Source organism: Hippoglossus hippoglossus, chromosome 20 (genome assembly GCF_009819705.1).
Source record: "Hippoglossus hippoglossus isolate fHipHip1 chromosome 20, fHipHip1.pri, whole genome shotgun sequence".
Classification (NCBI taxonomy): Eukaryota; Metazoa; Chordata; class Actinopteri; order Pleuronectiformes; family Pleuronectidae; genus Hippoglossus; species Hippoglossus hippoglossus.
In genome coordinates, this window is record NC_047170.1 from 11,083,902 (window position 1) to 11,097,067 (window position 13,166).

General features: G+C 41.7%; 1 protein-coding gene across 1 annotated transcript in view; it reads left to right on the top strand.

Moving 5' to 3' along the window:
* stau2 (staufen double-stranded RNA binding protein 2) overlaps positions 1-13,166 on the top strand; it is an 81,702-nt gene that overhangs the window by 16,384 nt on the left and 52,152 nt on the right. Inside the window, exons 6-7 of the mRNA XM_034571893.1 lie at positions 2,104-2,263; positions 7,367-7,474. Coding sequence (XP_034427784.1) covers positions 2,104-2,263; positions 7,367-7,474 — 268 coding nt within the window. The remainder of the gene's footprint in view (positions 1-2,103; positions 2,264-7,366; positions 7,475-13,166) is intronic.

The window sequence follows — 13,166 nt, forward strand, 5'->3', positions numbered from 1 at the left end:
GAGATGTTTCAGTGGAATGACGTGTTGTAGAGATTTATCTTGTACGAGTTAGTGTTCTGGTATGTTACTGGAAAAGAGGCCAAAAACGTCAACATGTAGTTTCAGAATAACTTAATCTTGTTGGAGGTAGATTCCAGTCGGTCTTATTTACTCTGCCACAGTTTCTGTTAGTTGTGATAACACTGTACTCACCAAAGTACGTAACATCTGGAAACATGACAACATTGCCACAGTGGAGTGTGATGAGGCAATAAACTCAAAGCCAGATCTTAAGTCATAGTATCTGTAACTTTATTTGGAGGTAAATGTGAAATTGGAGATATTGGTCTGTAAACCTTTGTTTTCTCTTCTAATAAAACATGGGAGTTAAGAATCTGTATGACCATTTGGTTGCTAATTTTTCTTGTTCAGTCTGATCAATATTCCACATCAACCATCAAATTGGTGCATACAGTGATTGCCCTAAACTATGAAAACAAGATCCAAATGATAAATCTGTAACTTTTCTTTCTGGACAAACATCTTTAGGATGCATCTTTCCTATCCCTTTGGGAAACTGGCCAACATTGCCACCACTGACACATCCCAAGGCAGCTGCTCAATCAAGTCTGACACGATTACTATAAATATACTGAAACATTACATAATGGATGTATGTTTATAACTTTTACCCATGTGAGCCATGGTTGTCATTCTGTCCATCTCTGTAGTCCAGATTTAAATTTTGTAACAACTAGTTGAATTACTTTGCTTGTGTACAGACAATTCATGATCCCCAGATGATCTTTCACTGACACATGTAAAGCGTCCTTGGGTCTCTTGAAAGGGGCAATGTTAATTCAAGTTATTATTATAATTATTATTATTATATCGGTTATTCACTTCCTCTTATGTTGACATGTTTGTTTTTTTGTGCAATGGGTCAACATCTATGGGATGAACTGCTGTGATACTTGTTGTGTATTTGCAGGTTGCTAACATCAAATGATTTACTGATCCCTGACTTTTGATATGTCCCCATCAGCAGGTCAAAGCGTTTAAACTTATCCAATGAAATAGTGTCAATAGATTGGCAAAAATAAAATTGAACGGTGTTTTTTTTCCTCCTACATGAGGTTCAGATTTGTGGTTTTCAGTGAAATGTCTCGTCAACATTCATGCCGACTGCTATTACTGCAGCTCCACAGTGCAGCCAGCAGAGCTGTAGACTCTTTGTCTTCTTACACTTAAGAGAAGAAATGACTCATAACATCTGATCTCAGGCATTAAATACATTGATATGTGCAGGAGGGAGTGTTTATAGGTTTCAGAAGAAGCCCAGTTGAATATGGTGCTTCGACTCGAGATCTCTTCATGTAATGATGTGCATGTGTGTGCTCGGTTGAGAAAGAAACTGCAACGGTTTCTAGGATATACACATTTTGACTGCTAGACTGCGGCTAGCCGTTTGTGTCTGCCACATATGGTGGCTGTATGTCCATGTGAATATAAGTGTATACCGGCAGAGAAGAAAGCCGACAGGGAGACGGATATGAAAAACTTGGGAATCCTCTCCTTTCTCGCTAGCGTTCCCACTATTTCTCTTTCCTTGTCCACGGACCGGCAGACATTCTCAGCCATTCTCCCCCTGACCCAGGAGGGGGTATCACACACGCGGACTTGCAGACCTCTAAATCTCTTCGGTGACAGCCCAGTCCCGCTCTTGTCACGACCCAAAGAAAGAGAGGAAAATCTATGTGCAGAGCAAGAAGAAAGAGGAGGGGATATATATGTCCCTGTGCTTTGTTAGGCATCGCTAAGCTGAGATTCAATAGCAAGACATTACTCAAGTGGTTGGCCAACACGCCATTGTGTTGTAATTGACCCTGATGAAGTGATGGGCCTTTAATTTGGGAACGCTGTAAATGGTGTGATAACTTGGCTCATAAAGTTGGAGCCTCGCCTCCTTTGCTTTTCATCTGTTTTTATGTCAGATATAAATGCTCCCTTTAGGGTGTAAACAACCCTCTAATATCCTTTTGCTCCTCATATGTTGAGATAGACAGTTTTTTTAATAATAATATAAATATTCCCTTCTCAATGTTGTTTTTCTGTTCATTCCAGGTACCATTATCCTGTTCCTAAGATCTTTTATGTGCAACTCTCAGTGGGGACTAATGAGTTTATTGGCGACGGACGCACCCGCCAAGCAGCACGACACAGCGCTGCCATGAAGGCCCTGGAAGCCCTGCGCAATGAACCTATTCCAGAACGGCCACCACAGGTAAACACACGCACACACACATATAATCTTACACTAAACTCACACTAATACTGGTAGTTTTTAACATGCCCTTGTTGACCTATTCTTTGGGAATCCCACGCTGATAATTTCCGTACAGTACCATTAAAACATGGAATTTTCTCCAGCTTACAAAAGCAAAATATTGTTAACTCCCGAACTTTGCTTGCTCAACTTTTTGCAGATTGTTATTAATGTGTCTCATTCATTTAATAAGCAAAAAACATTGTTTTATTACTTTAAATTCTTCTGAATTGCACAGGCTGCTGCAATACTCGTTTTATTGCATTTGCACTATGCAATTACAAACAATAGAGTATTCAGCTCCCTTTATTAAACTTATGGCTTCATCATTTCATATTTTATTATTCTTGATAAATTGGAAAAAAAGATGCCTGAGATTGACTTGAACTATATGGTGTCCATGTTCAATGCAATATTTTTGGAAAACAGCTCTCAGACACAGAAACATAATCTGCTGTGTGTCAGACTTTGGCTACAGAGATGATACTTTTGACAAATTTCAGCGGTTGTTAGTTGAGTGGATCAATTCATTGTGGTTTTGGACTTTTAATGAGATTTGTTGACAACAACATTTTTTGAAATTGGGGCGCCCACCTCGCACATGGAGGCTTTCAGTCCTCAGTCCTGCAGTGGCCACAGGTCCGATTCTTACCCGGTCCTTTGCTGCATGTCCCCATTGTCTCTCCTCATTTCACGCTTACTATCCTAAGGACACTATTCTTGTTCTCCAAGAAACCACAGTGGAAGTTTCTTCACTTGTACTCAATGTTTAGTCGCGCATTATTCTGACAACCGTCACATTCCTTGGCAACTGTTACTAATTATAATATAACAAGTTTGCTCAAAATGAAATGTCTGTCTGTGGAGTGATCGGTTTGTGATATAATCGACTTAGCTCAACTGTGTAGCTCAAATGTGAACATTATACATTTATTAATGAACACAAAACCTGATGGTTTGTCATTCATTTTCTTTCTAAAAGTCGATTCCACTCTCCACTCAAACATTCCACCTCTCCTTGCACCCTCAATCCTCTTTGTGACCACCTCACATGACTGTCTCTTTCTCTACTTGACCCCGTCCAACTTGACAACTCTTCCCTTAATGAAAAGTCCGGATTTGTGCCGCTGATCTATTGGACCTCCCCCTCGAGAGCCTCTAAAGAGTGTTATGCAGTATTTTTTTTTGCAGTCACTAAGATTAATGCATAACCAGCTTTCATCAGATTGAATCCAAAGCCACCTCATCTCTAATTACTCTGATGTATAATTTAGGCCCTCTAATCTCCACAGTTTTAGTTTGCACCTGGCGGGGACGTGTTACATGCTCCTCGTGTCTTTTTTTCTACCTTCTTTCAGCCTACTCCCAATGTCACTGTACCTTTCCAGAGTTTCCCCTCAGGCATAGCTGTTAACTGTTGTTATCATCTCCCACCGGAAATCAAATTACCCCATATCCTCAACGCCTGGCATCGCCGATGGTTATTCAAAACGCTTTGGCTCCTCTCACTTGCCTGACTCGCTGTCTTGTGGCGTCGGCCTTCATAAATGAGCTCTTTGTTTGCCGCTGCTTCTGAGTCTTGCTTTACAAATTGAGGCACATTGTGTCTACAGTATATGTCTGTCATTCTGTCTCCACAAGTGTGTGTGTGTGTGTGGGTGTGTGCTCGTGCATGTGTTAATATGTGGACACCCTCAGGCTAAAAGTGTTCTTTTTCACCATGGGCTGTCAAACCTTTTATTTTGAGGAACACCACAGGTAAATATCAGTGACGCTTTAATTACAGTGTTTATACACAGGTTAAGCAACACTATGTACCCTAGGAAACACAAAGGAAACATCTCCATCTTCACACAGCTTCGGGCAATATCATCAAAGCAATGAAACTGCTGACTAATTCATAAATCCAGTGCCAGGGGTTTTAAGATGCTGGCGATTCTATAAAAATTAGGACACATGATGTTAAACAAGTGAACTTCCTGTCCTGGTAGTGGAAATCTGCATTATCGGTTCCTAGAAGAAAGGGGCCATGGTCTTGACATGGTTATTGCGAAGGAAGCTATATTTAGACCTGTGAAATTGTACCTTGTCTTTAATAGAATTACTTTTCAGAAACGGATGTTGGTCTTTCTATTGCGAGCCGCTCCTTTTGATCCTTCTGATGTAGATGCTTTTCCCCAATTATGGAAAAGCATTCTCCTTCCCATGGGCATAGATGTGAATGTGAAGCATTCTGTTCGCCCACAGTCACTGTCCATTCAAGCAGCTCCTCCAGGACGAGTGTTAATGTCTCAGAGCAACACATGCAGGCTCTTTACAAGCCCTCGAACATTTATGAATTAATGAATAACAAATGTATTGTGCAAAAATACAAATGGATGGTGTTTATATATTTTTTTGATTTCACCTTAGTAAACAGGTTACAGGCTTCTGTCTGCTTGTGAGTCTCTTGCCGCCTCACAGCTCATCAACTTGTAAATAAGTCTGTCACCGTTTGCTCGATTAAAATAAAATATTATTTTGTAGTCCAGACCAAAAGACCAGAATTTAGTCCGACCAAACGAGGTGAATCGGACCAATTGCAGGAAGTTGAGACAGAATAAAACAATAGAGGAAGAAAAAGAAGCGGAAACATCACTGGTTCCTCCAGGATTGCTTGCAGTCTTCGCCTATGACGATAAAATGTTTGACACGACGAGTGTGAGTTTGTGATGCTGTAAGTGTTACATAACCTTACTGTGGAAAACCAATCAATGTTAAGTGTATGTAGACGCAGCCAACGTAGGTGATGATGACAGAACGTACATATGTCACACACAAGTCTTGTGTGCTGCCTAAATTATAATGTGAAATCAGAACTAACCAGATCAAATGTTAACAGTGAAAATGTCCTTAGTGTTGTAACAGTAATTAGACTTGATCCATGTATAAAACTGTCTTTTGTTCTTGAAACGTCCATAAATTTGATTTTCAAGATTAAATAGGAACTTGTGTATTAGTTCTTTACTGAAGGTTGTGTCCATCACATCCATGAGTCGAAGCAGCACCAGGAGTTAGCCCCTATCTGTCTTTGTCACAGGAAGGTTTCGGATCTACTTGGTCATTCCAATTTGAACATGAATACACACCCTTCTACCCAGTGACTTGATAATGCAGCCTTGAGAGGGGTCAAGAACGCTGGAAACGGCAGTGGATAAAAAATCATGAATAGAAATTAGGAGACGAGAAGCAGAAGAAAGGGCTGAGGCGCCTTGGACTGATTCACTCTCAGGTTTCTCTCATGTCCACATACATTCAGACAGCCCAAGAGGCAGATAATGTATGTCTCGGCACGCAAAAAACAAAGGGCACCTCTTGCCAAAGTGAAGTCTTTGCTCCCAGTGCGGTAGGTGCGTCAGACCACGTGACTGTTTCCTGTGAAATCCAAGAGATCTCGAAGTATGAATCATGCAACGTATCGGGTCACACAATGAGGAGCAGGAGAAGGGAAGGTGCCCAAAGGGAAAGACCACAGCCATTCAGACTTAATCAGACAAAGAGGTGGACATGAGAAGATAAAGATCGAGACGGCAATCTGCATTCCCATAGACAATTGGCACCGAAAAGCCCCGTGTATGACTGATATGATCTCTACGGTGCAAACGAGGGATTTGTTTCTTTACTAGTAGAAGGGATAAGTAGTATTACTTTAATTCATAGGCAAATAATAGAATCCCTGAAAATCATGCTCACAGATTTACTCCGTCTGATCCATATCTTAACCACTAACTTTGTAATTCAAAAACGATTAAACTGACTGAGAGCTCAGACCAGAGCCATCTGGTATCAAGTCCACAATTACTTCATAGACTCATGGGCGGCAAATTTTGTGGATTGAAAAAAAAAAAAAAAGAAGGAATTCTTTTTAACACAAGCAATGTTGTTAGGTCGATCTGGATCCAACAAATATGTAGTTATCCCAATAAAATCTGCTGGTGCTTTCCCACTGACCCTAACAACCCTTTTCTTATGAGGTCCTGTTCTCCAGTTTCTGTTTTGAGGGAGATACAGTTCTTGATGTTCACAAATAATAATTTGACTCTCGAACAGGGAGTTTATAGACGATAATTCTCAAATTTAGTGGCCAACCCCTTTTTAAGAGAGACCTTCCTGTGCAGACAGGACCACCAGTCATGTCCAGGAATACTGAGTTCTCAATCTCGTCTCAGATAAGGATCTTCGACAGAAAACAGACAGGCGTCTTGTTGCAGCAGCTTGGCGGACATCCACGCTCCATGTGGGCGATGTGGAAAAGTCTTGATTAGATGTGTGCCACCATTTTTGGGGTCATAATCCTTTATTTTTCAGTATCGTAAAAAAAAAAAAAAAGGAATACAACGCATTTGTTTCCATTTACTTTATTGCAAAAAAAACCCCATCAAATATTAAGGAGGATTGGCTCATTTAAATTCTGAAGACAAAATCTCTGTATTGGTCCAAATTATTAAAAGAAATATCCACACATGAAGGAACATCATAGCAGGCCTCAAGCACCAAGTGTTCTTTATGACTGAATATAGTTTCATATCTGCAGAACTGGGATTTGTTATTGCGTTTGCCGGGAATGCTATGGGGAGAACACCTTGCACCTACCTCACTTTTTTAAAGCCCAGTAGACTCACTATGATAATGCCATTGCAACACGGTTAGCATTAATAATGCAGCTGTATCCACAGACATAATGTTACCTGACATATTGTGGGTTTTAACAGTGTACACACTTATTCATGGTATTGTGTATTTCCAATTTACTGTAAAACCAAAATACAAACCTGAATCCCCTGTAAATGATGTTTGAGGCTCTTCCAGGTCTCATTAGCATTCACCATAACAGTCAGACTCCCGTTAAACCAGCTTTTCTCACCACTTGACAACTACTAAAACTGAAGACAAGAACAAAAAGAAACAAAACAGAACCATTTAGACACCTTATACCGAGAGGTGACACAAATTTGAGTAATAACAATTCTGTGTGACTCCTTTTTAATGTTTTGACCTGTGTTTTTTCTTTTTCTTTCCCAGAGCCCAGAAGAGAAAGGGGAGACTGAGGAAGGTACCGATGCCAGCAAATCAGAGATCAGCCTGGTCTACGAAATTGCCCTCAAGAGGAATTTGTCTGTCAACTTTGAGGTGAGAAAGACATGACAGTTTAAATATCACATCCACAAACGAGTGACACGGAATTGTCTTGATTTTCCTGGAAGTTATCACAGGAATGAATGAATGGATAAGGCCGTGCATTTAGGGAATATATGAGGAGTCATGATGTATCTCCTCAGTTTGTGAAATACCACAGTGTTGTAATGATTACAAAAACAGAACAACTCAAACTGAGGGAGCTACACTGATCAAGACTTAACCCTCAGTAATGATGAAATATGAACTGCGGTCACTTATCTTTGACGTAGTTAAAAATAAAAAATATGCTCGTAGGAATTCTTAACTGGATTACTGGATTTTAAGGCTTGTGGAAATTCTCATGGTGTTAAGTTCCCAGACTGATTCAAGGCTTCTGTATGGGTTTTAGTAGCGTGGTCCCAGTGACTCAGCTGATAAGATTTCTGATTAATGTTGATCATCCGGTCCTGTAACAATAATCCCTTCATTAGTCAGCCTGTAAATTCCTGTGAAGCAAAATACAATCTACTAATATTTTTAAGTTTGCTCACACTTAGAGAAACCATAAAAAGAGACGAATGGGATGTAAGGTCGTAAAAAATGTGCAAGTATTAAAAGTTATTAAAAGTCTTCTTAAATGTAAAAATAATTCCTCTATCAAGAGAACTTAGCTGATTTTCATCCCGCTTTGTAAATTTAATATCTATAGTAAGTGAAGATCAGAAATGTTTAATTTCCTTTAGTGTTGTCTGGACTGAGATATTCCAATTCAATTCAAAATACCTTTATAATATTCGTCCCCCAACAGGGAGTTTAAGCCGAGCGGGAGAGCAAACAAAAGGGACAGTTCATCCACACACAGAAAAGACGAGATTAAATACTTACAAATATTAAATTACAAACACATTTAGAAAAAAATATAGAAATTGATACAAATATGTCACATTCCCAATCTTTTGTTGCTCAATTTATTTACCTTCCTTATGTTTTCACATTGCACCAATTTTGCCACCCTTAATCCATATTTTAATTTAAATTTTCTATGTTAAGCTGTGGCATTCATTATGTTTGTAAACCCCCAGCACATTGTTGAGGGGCAGAACTGTCTATGATGAGTCATTAAGCCAATCAATATTTTGCTGCATCTATACCAATGTTTTTCTCTACTCAAGAGTCTTGCAGAAGAGATCTTGTTCTCAAAAAAGGTTATAAAAAAGTTAGCAGCTGCTGAATATCAAGCGTCAAATTACCTTCATTTTAATGTGTTATATAAAAGTACCACCAGATGGACATGATCTGACAAAACTAACATCAGCTCGGTGCTTGACCACAAGTTACGCTTGTGCTCTCTCGCATGTGCGTCGTGTTATTCATCACACACCTGCCGCTGACTGTGGCTGCATCGCTCCAACATTTCCTGCCATGGAGAGGTTTTCAGTTTTCTGCAAAACATGTGGTCTCGTTGTCAGTAGTCAAAAACTGACAGTGCGTGGCAAAGTTTAGGGTTTAATTTCTGTTACCCCTTTTGCTGGGCCTTTTTAAGGAAAAAAATAGAGACCTAGCAGGGATTTACCTTTTCACCTGAGTACATTCACTGTCGGCTCAACACCCAGCACGCAGTGACCATTAGTGGAAATCAATCTCAAGCCACCTCAGTGCTGGCCTGCCTGTTCAGCCATGGCGGTGTCTGTTTGATAAGAACATAATCTTTTTCAGACCTGCCTCTCTGGGAAAAGCTTTTGGCAGAGGGTTGGTGACATTGATGAACTGAGCTGAGAACTGCCCAGTGCTGCTACAATCTACAGCTGGTCTTTTCCACTGCCTTGCTCAAGGTTTGAGTTTCGTGTGGCTCGAATCCTCTGGACATTACAGGACGCGACTAGTGCCCACAACTTTTCCAAATCCACCGAAACCTCCAGTGTGTCCTCAAATGACCTGCTGGGTCTCTTCTCTTTGGCTTTCGCCATATCTTCGCTGACTCATCCAATATTCTCTCCCCTCATTGCTCCCTCTTCTTCTTCTGTACTCTGCAAGGTGCCAAAAACATGGGAGGCTCAGTTTACTCTGTGTGCCCCCTCCCTTCCTCCCCAGAATCCCTCCCTTCCACCTCTCCTACCATCACTCCCAAAAATCACACACAGGGCGGTAGCGTGTTGAGGCTACGGGGATCGGCAGATGGGGGTGAGAGGAAATGGAGGCTGGGATGGAAGGAAGGGAGGGAGACTTTGCTCAGTCTGTTGACTTTTCCTACTAATAAGAGTTTACACAACACAGGAAAAATTACGTGAAAAGTGGTCCAATCCTCCCTTTTGACACCCCCTCCTCTTGCTCATCTTTGTTCTGCAACACATTTGCTCATCAGAGCATGACATGGCTATCCTTCCTGGAACTGCTATTAATAATTTCAGCCTGCTAAATCTGGTTTGATGTGATTCGTTATCTGCCATGTCTTTGTCACTGTGAGCAATTACTCCACTTTCATTTTCAGTCCTTCCAAATTGGAAGCTGAGAGCTGCGGTTTTTAAAAGCAGACCACAGCCACATTCCTCCAATCAGTCTCTGTTCTGCTCGCTGTCAGTCTAGAGGCTGGCTGTTCATTACCGCTGTCTGATGAGCAGTAAATCAGGAACTTTTTCTCCCTGTGCTTTCTCTCCCACTTTGTCAGTCTTTCACCATCTATCTCTATCTATGTCAACAGCTAATAATCTTTGCCTATTTCACACATTATAATTTGTGTGCATTCTGTGACAGTGTGTGTTTTGCTTGGATCGTTCAGCCTTTTCTGTGCTTCAAATAGATTTCCATGATTTAAAGTAGAGTCAGGAAGCAGGAAACAGTCCTGTTTCCTGAATTTCTCTCTTTTTTGTTTTCTTTTTTGCTAAAACTCTTGCACATGAAGATGTTGATTAGTTTTGTTTTCCATCTCTGGATATCAGTCGTTCCACATTTTCTCTCTGTGCCATGTCAAACTAAACCGTGTGAAGGCCAGGCTGCAATCATCGTCTCCCTCTCTTGGCATAACATGCCCCCTTTCTCCCCCTCATACTCCTCATGGTTCTCCAGCAGATTCATTTTCACCCTCAATCAGCGTGTTGCATGCAATATGCTCTCACACTGCCACTACGCTGTGGCTGGAGACCAAGTATGAATAACGCGTCTCTTTTTGCCCATTTGGATCCATTACACTATAACTCATTAGACAAAGTTTGGCCTCATCTCCTGTCCTGCCATGTCTCCTCCTCTTTACCGTGTCTTCTTTGATGCTCTGAGAAGAAACGCTGCACTCCCACACCGCCAACCCAAAGCTCACATGCATGCACTGTACACTGTTATGCATTCATGGATCCTACACAGAACTATAATGGTCATCTCTCATGTGAACTCGGCTCGCAGCGGCCATGTTTTCACATCATCTCATCCCTGCCCTCACTCGGGCATGAAATTACTCGTGAGTCACTGCTAACGAGTGTCTGCTTTCTCATCCCTCTGCAACGATGAGGGTCGCCGCCACCCTGAGAGGCAGTTGGCTCATTTAATCCGCCCGTCAGGCAATATCAAACAGATGTCAGCATCAAAGAGGAACCAATCTATAAATCACAGCTTGTGTGTTGGATCGGAGGCTCCTTTTCCAAGGAGGACACAAGAAAAGAGGGTCCGGGCCAAGAACCACCCATCTTACAAGAAGCAGCTTCCCTCAGGGCTTGTCCATCCACCACTCATCACAAAAGAGCCTTTCTTCCCTCTCCCAGTCCCCACCATTGTCCTACCCTGCTCCCATAGCCTCCTCTTCCAGAGTACCTGAGGTCTCGCATGCACATATCCTCCGTCTGCCCAGGGTATTAATGTCTCCATAAGAAGCCAAAGAGAAGGCCTCCCATGTTTGTAAAAGAAGAGATGAAGAGACAAGAAGAGAAGGGGACTGGAAAAAAAAAACATCAACATTGAATTACCAAGTGTTTCCTGTGCACAACCTGATCCTTGTCATTAGGAGGGAGACAGGTGTGTTTGTGTGTTTGTTTGCATGTATGTGTGTGTGGGTGTGTGCAGATAAATGAAAGTGCTGAAATCCCATCGGCGTGGCGCAGATCCCGTATCGTCTGCCAGCAGACTGACTGCAGCTCGTCTGCCGCCATCCTGGGTCGGGAGTGTGTGACATGTGTGCACAGATACGCACTTTGTCTCATACGCTTTGTCGACTAGACCATCTACCTATAAAGGCCAAGTTTGATTTCTTCCTTTTTGTTTTCACTTCACAAAGCACAAGTAAATCTTATCACTGCAAGCACTCATTCGTGCAAGTTCTGTGTTTCACCATTAAACAAGTGTTTTGGGTGATCAGGAAAGGAAAGCAAACATCGTCCTGGTTTCCATAACTTGAAGAAACTGTTTATCTTTCTATGTGCTCGTGTTTGTGTGTGGGAAAACCAGCTTGTGTGCAAATCCATTCTCTGGTGCAGGAGTGTTTATGTCTTGGTTAACCTACCATCCTGCACAACCACATGAGCTGAGCAGTTACACATGTTTGAAGGAGTCTGTGATGAGTACGGAGAGGGAGAAGGGATTAAGTGAGCACAGCTACAGAAGACGACTCATCTTTATAGACCTTGCGCCTGCTGGCCCGTAACCAAGACACATCTATATTTTGTTAGTAGCTCATATTTATTTTCTCTTAAGTGATATAATCTCAGCCGACCTGTGGCCAGTGATGTACTCTGTCATTATCAACACCCCTGGCACAGCTGAAATAAGTCAGAAATGGGACGTATCCAGTCCCATTGAATGTGGTAATGTACACAAAGCTGCCATGTTGCGTTTCCCTTTTCTGGTGATGAGCAAGACCAGAGTACATCCCCCGGGTGCGAGAGTGTTGGAGAGAAGCTTTGGAGCGCTCGCTGTCCAAGCTAACAGCCGAACACACATCCTTACATACTGTATACTTACAGTCATAGTGCAGGAATGTTGACAGGTACACTGACAGCAAACATGAGGCCCAGTGTCAGCAGTGTCAACCAGAATGTCCTGCAGTTACCTTCAGGGATACGGTAAAGAAACCTAAATATTTCAGCCTACATTTAATGAAGCTAAAATACAATTTCACAGCAGATAAATGACTTTAATGTCTTTATTGATAGTTTCCACTGTAACAGGAGATCTGATCACTCGAACCACATTAGAATGTGGTCTGGGACGCATATGGCCACATTCTTCTCGTTGTGTGAACGCCAATCCGTCCTGGGCCACATATGTAGGACTGGCTCCTCTGCTTGTGTCCCCTGCCAGTTTCACAATAAATCAATGACATAGTTTGGTGTTTGCCAACAGTAATGACATATGTGTTCATCTGCATATGGAGCGGGGAAGTGAGATCCGATTATGTGAGGTCACAGGAGACACAGCACAGGATGAATTTTAATGTCAAGTGTGAACGGACAAAATTAACGCTGTCCACTTGTGATCAGACTCCCATGATGTTTGTGGCAGGAGCTATGGGACTAGTTTTACTTGACCTGTCATTGTTATCTTTTCATTTGCAGAACCGACTTTATCGTTTTATTTTAATCGAACAAAACACTGGTTTGCGAGGGTCTTGTTGTGGCGGGGAGGAAACGGTGTGCGCACATCGTCCTTTGTTCTCTCCGAGGTCTGGTATTAGTCTGTGTTGATGTGTGAAGTATCTGAGGAATTCTTGAGGTTCCGCTCATCA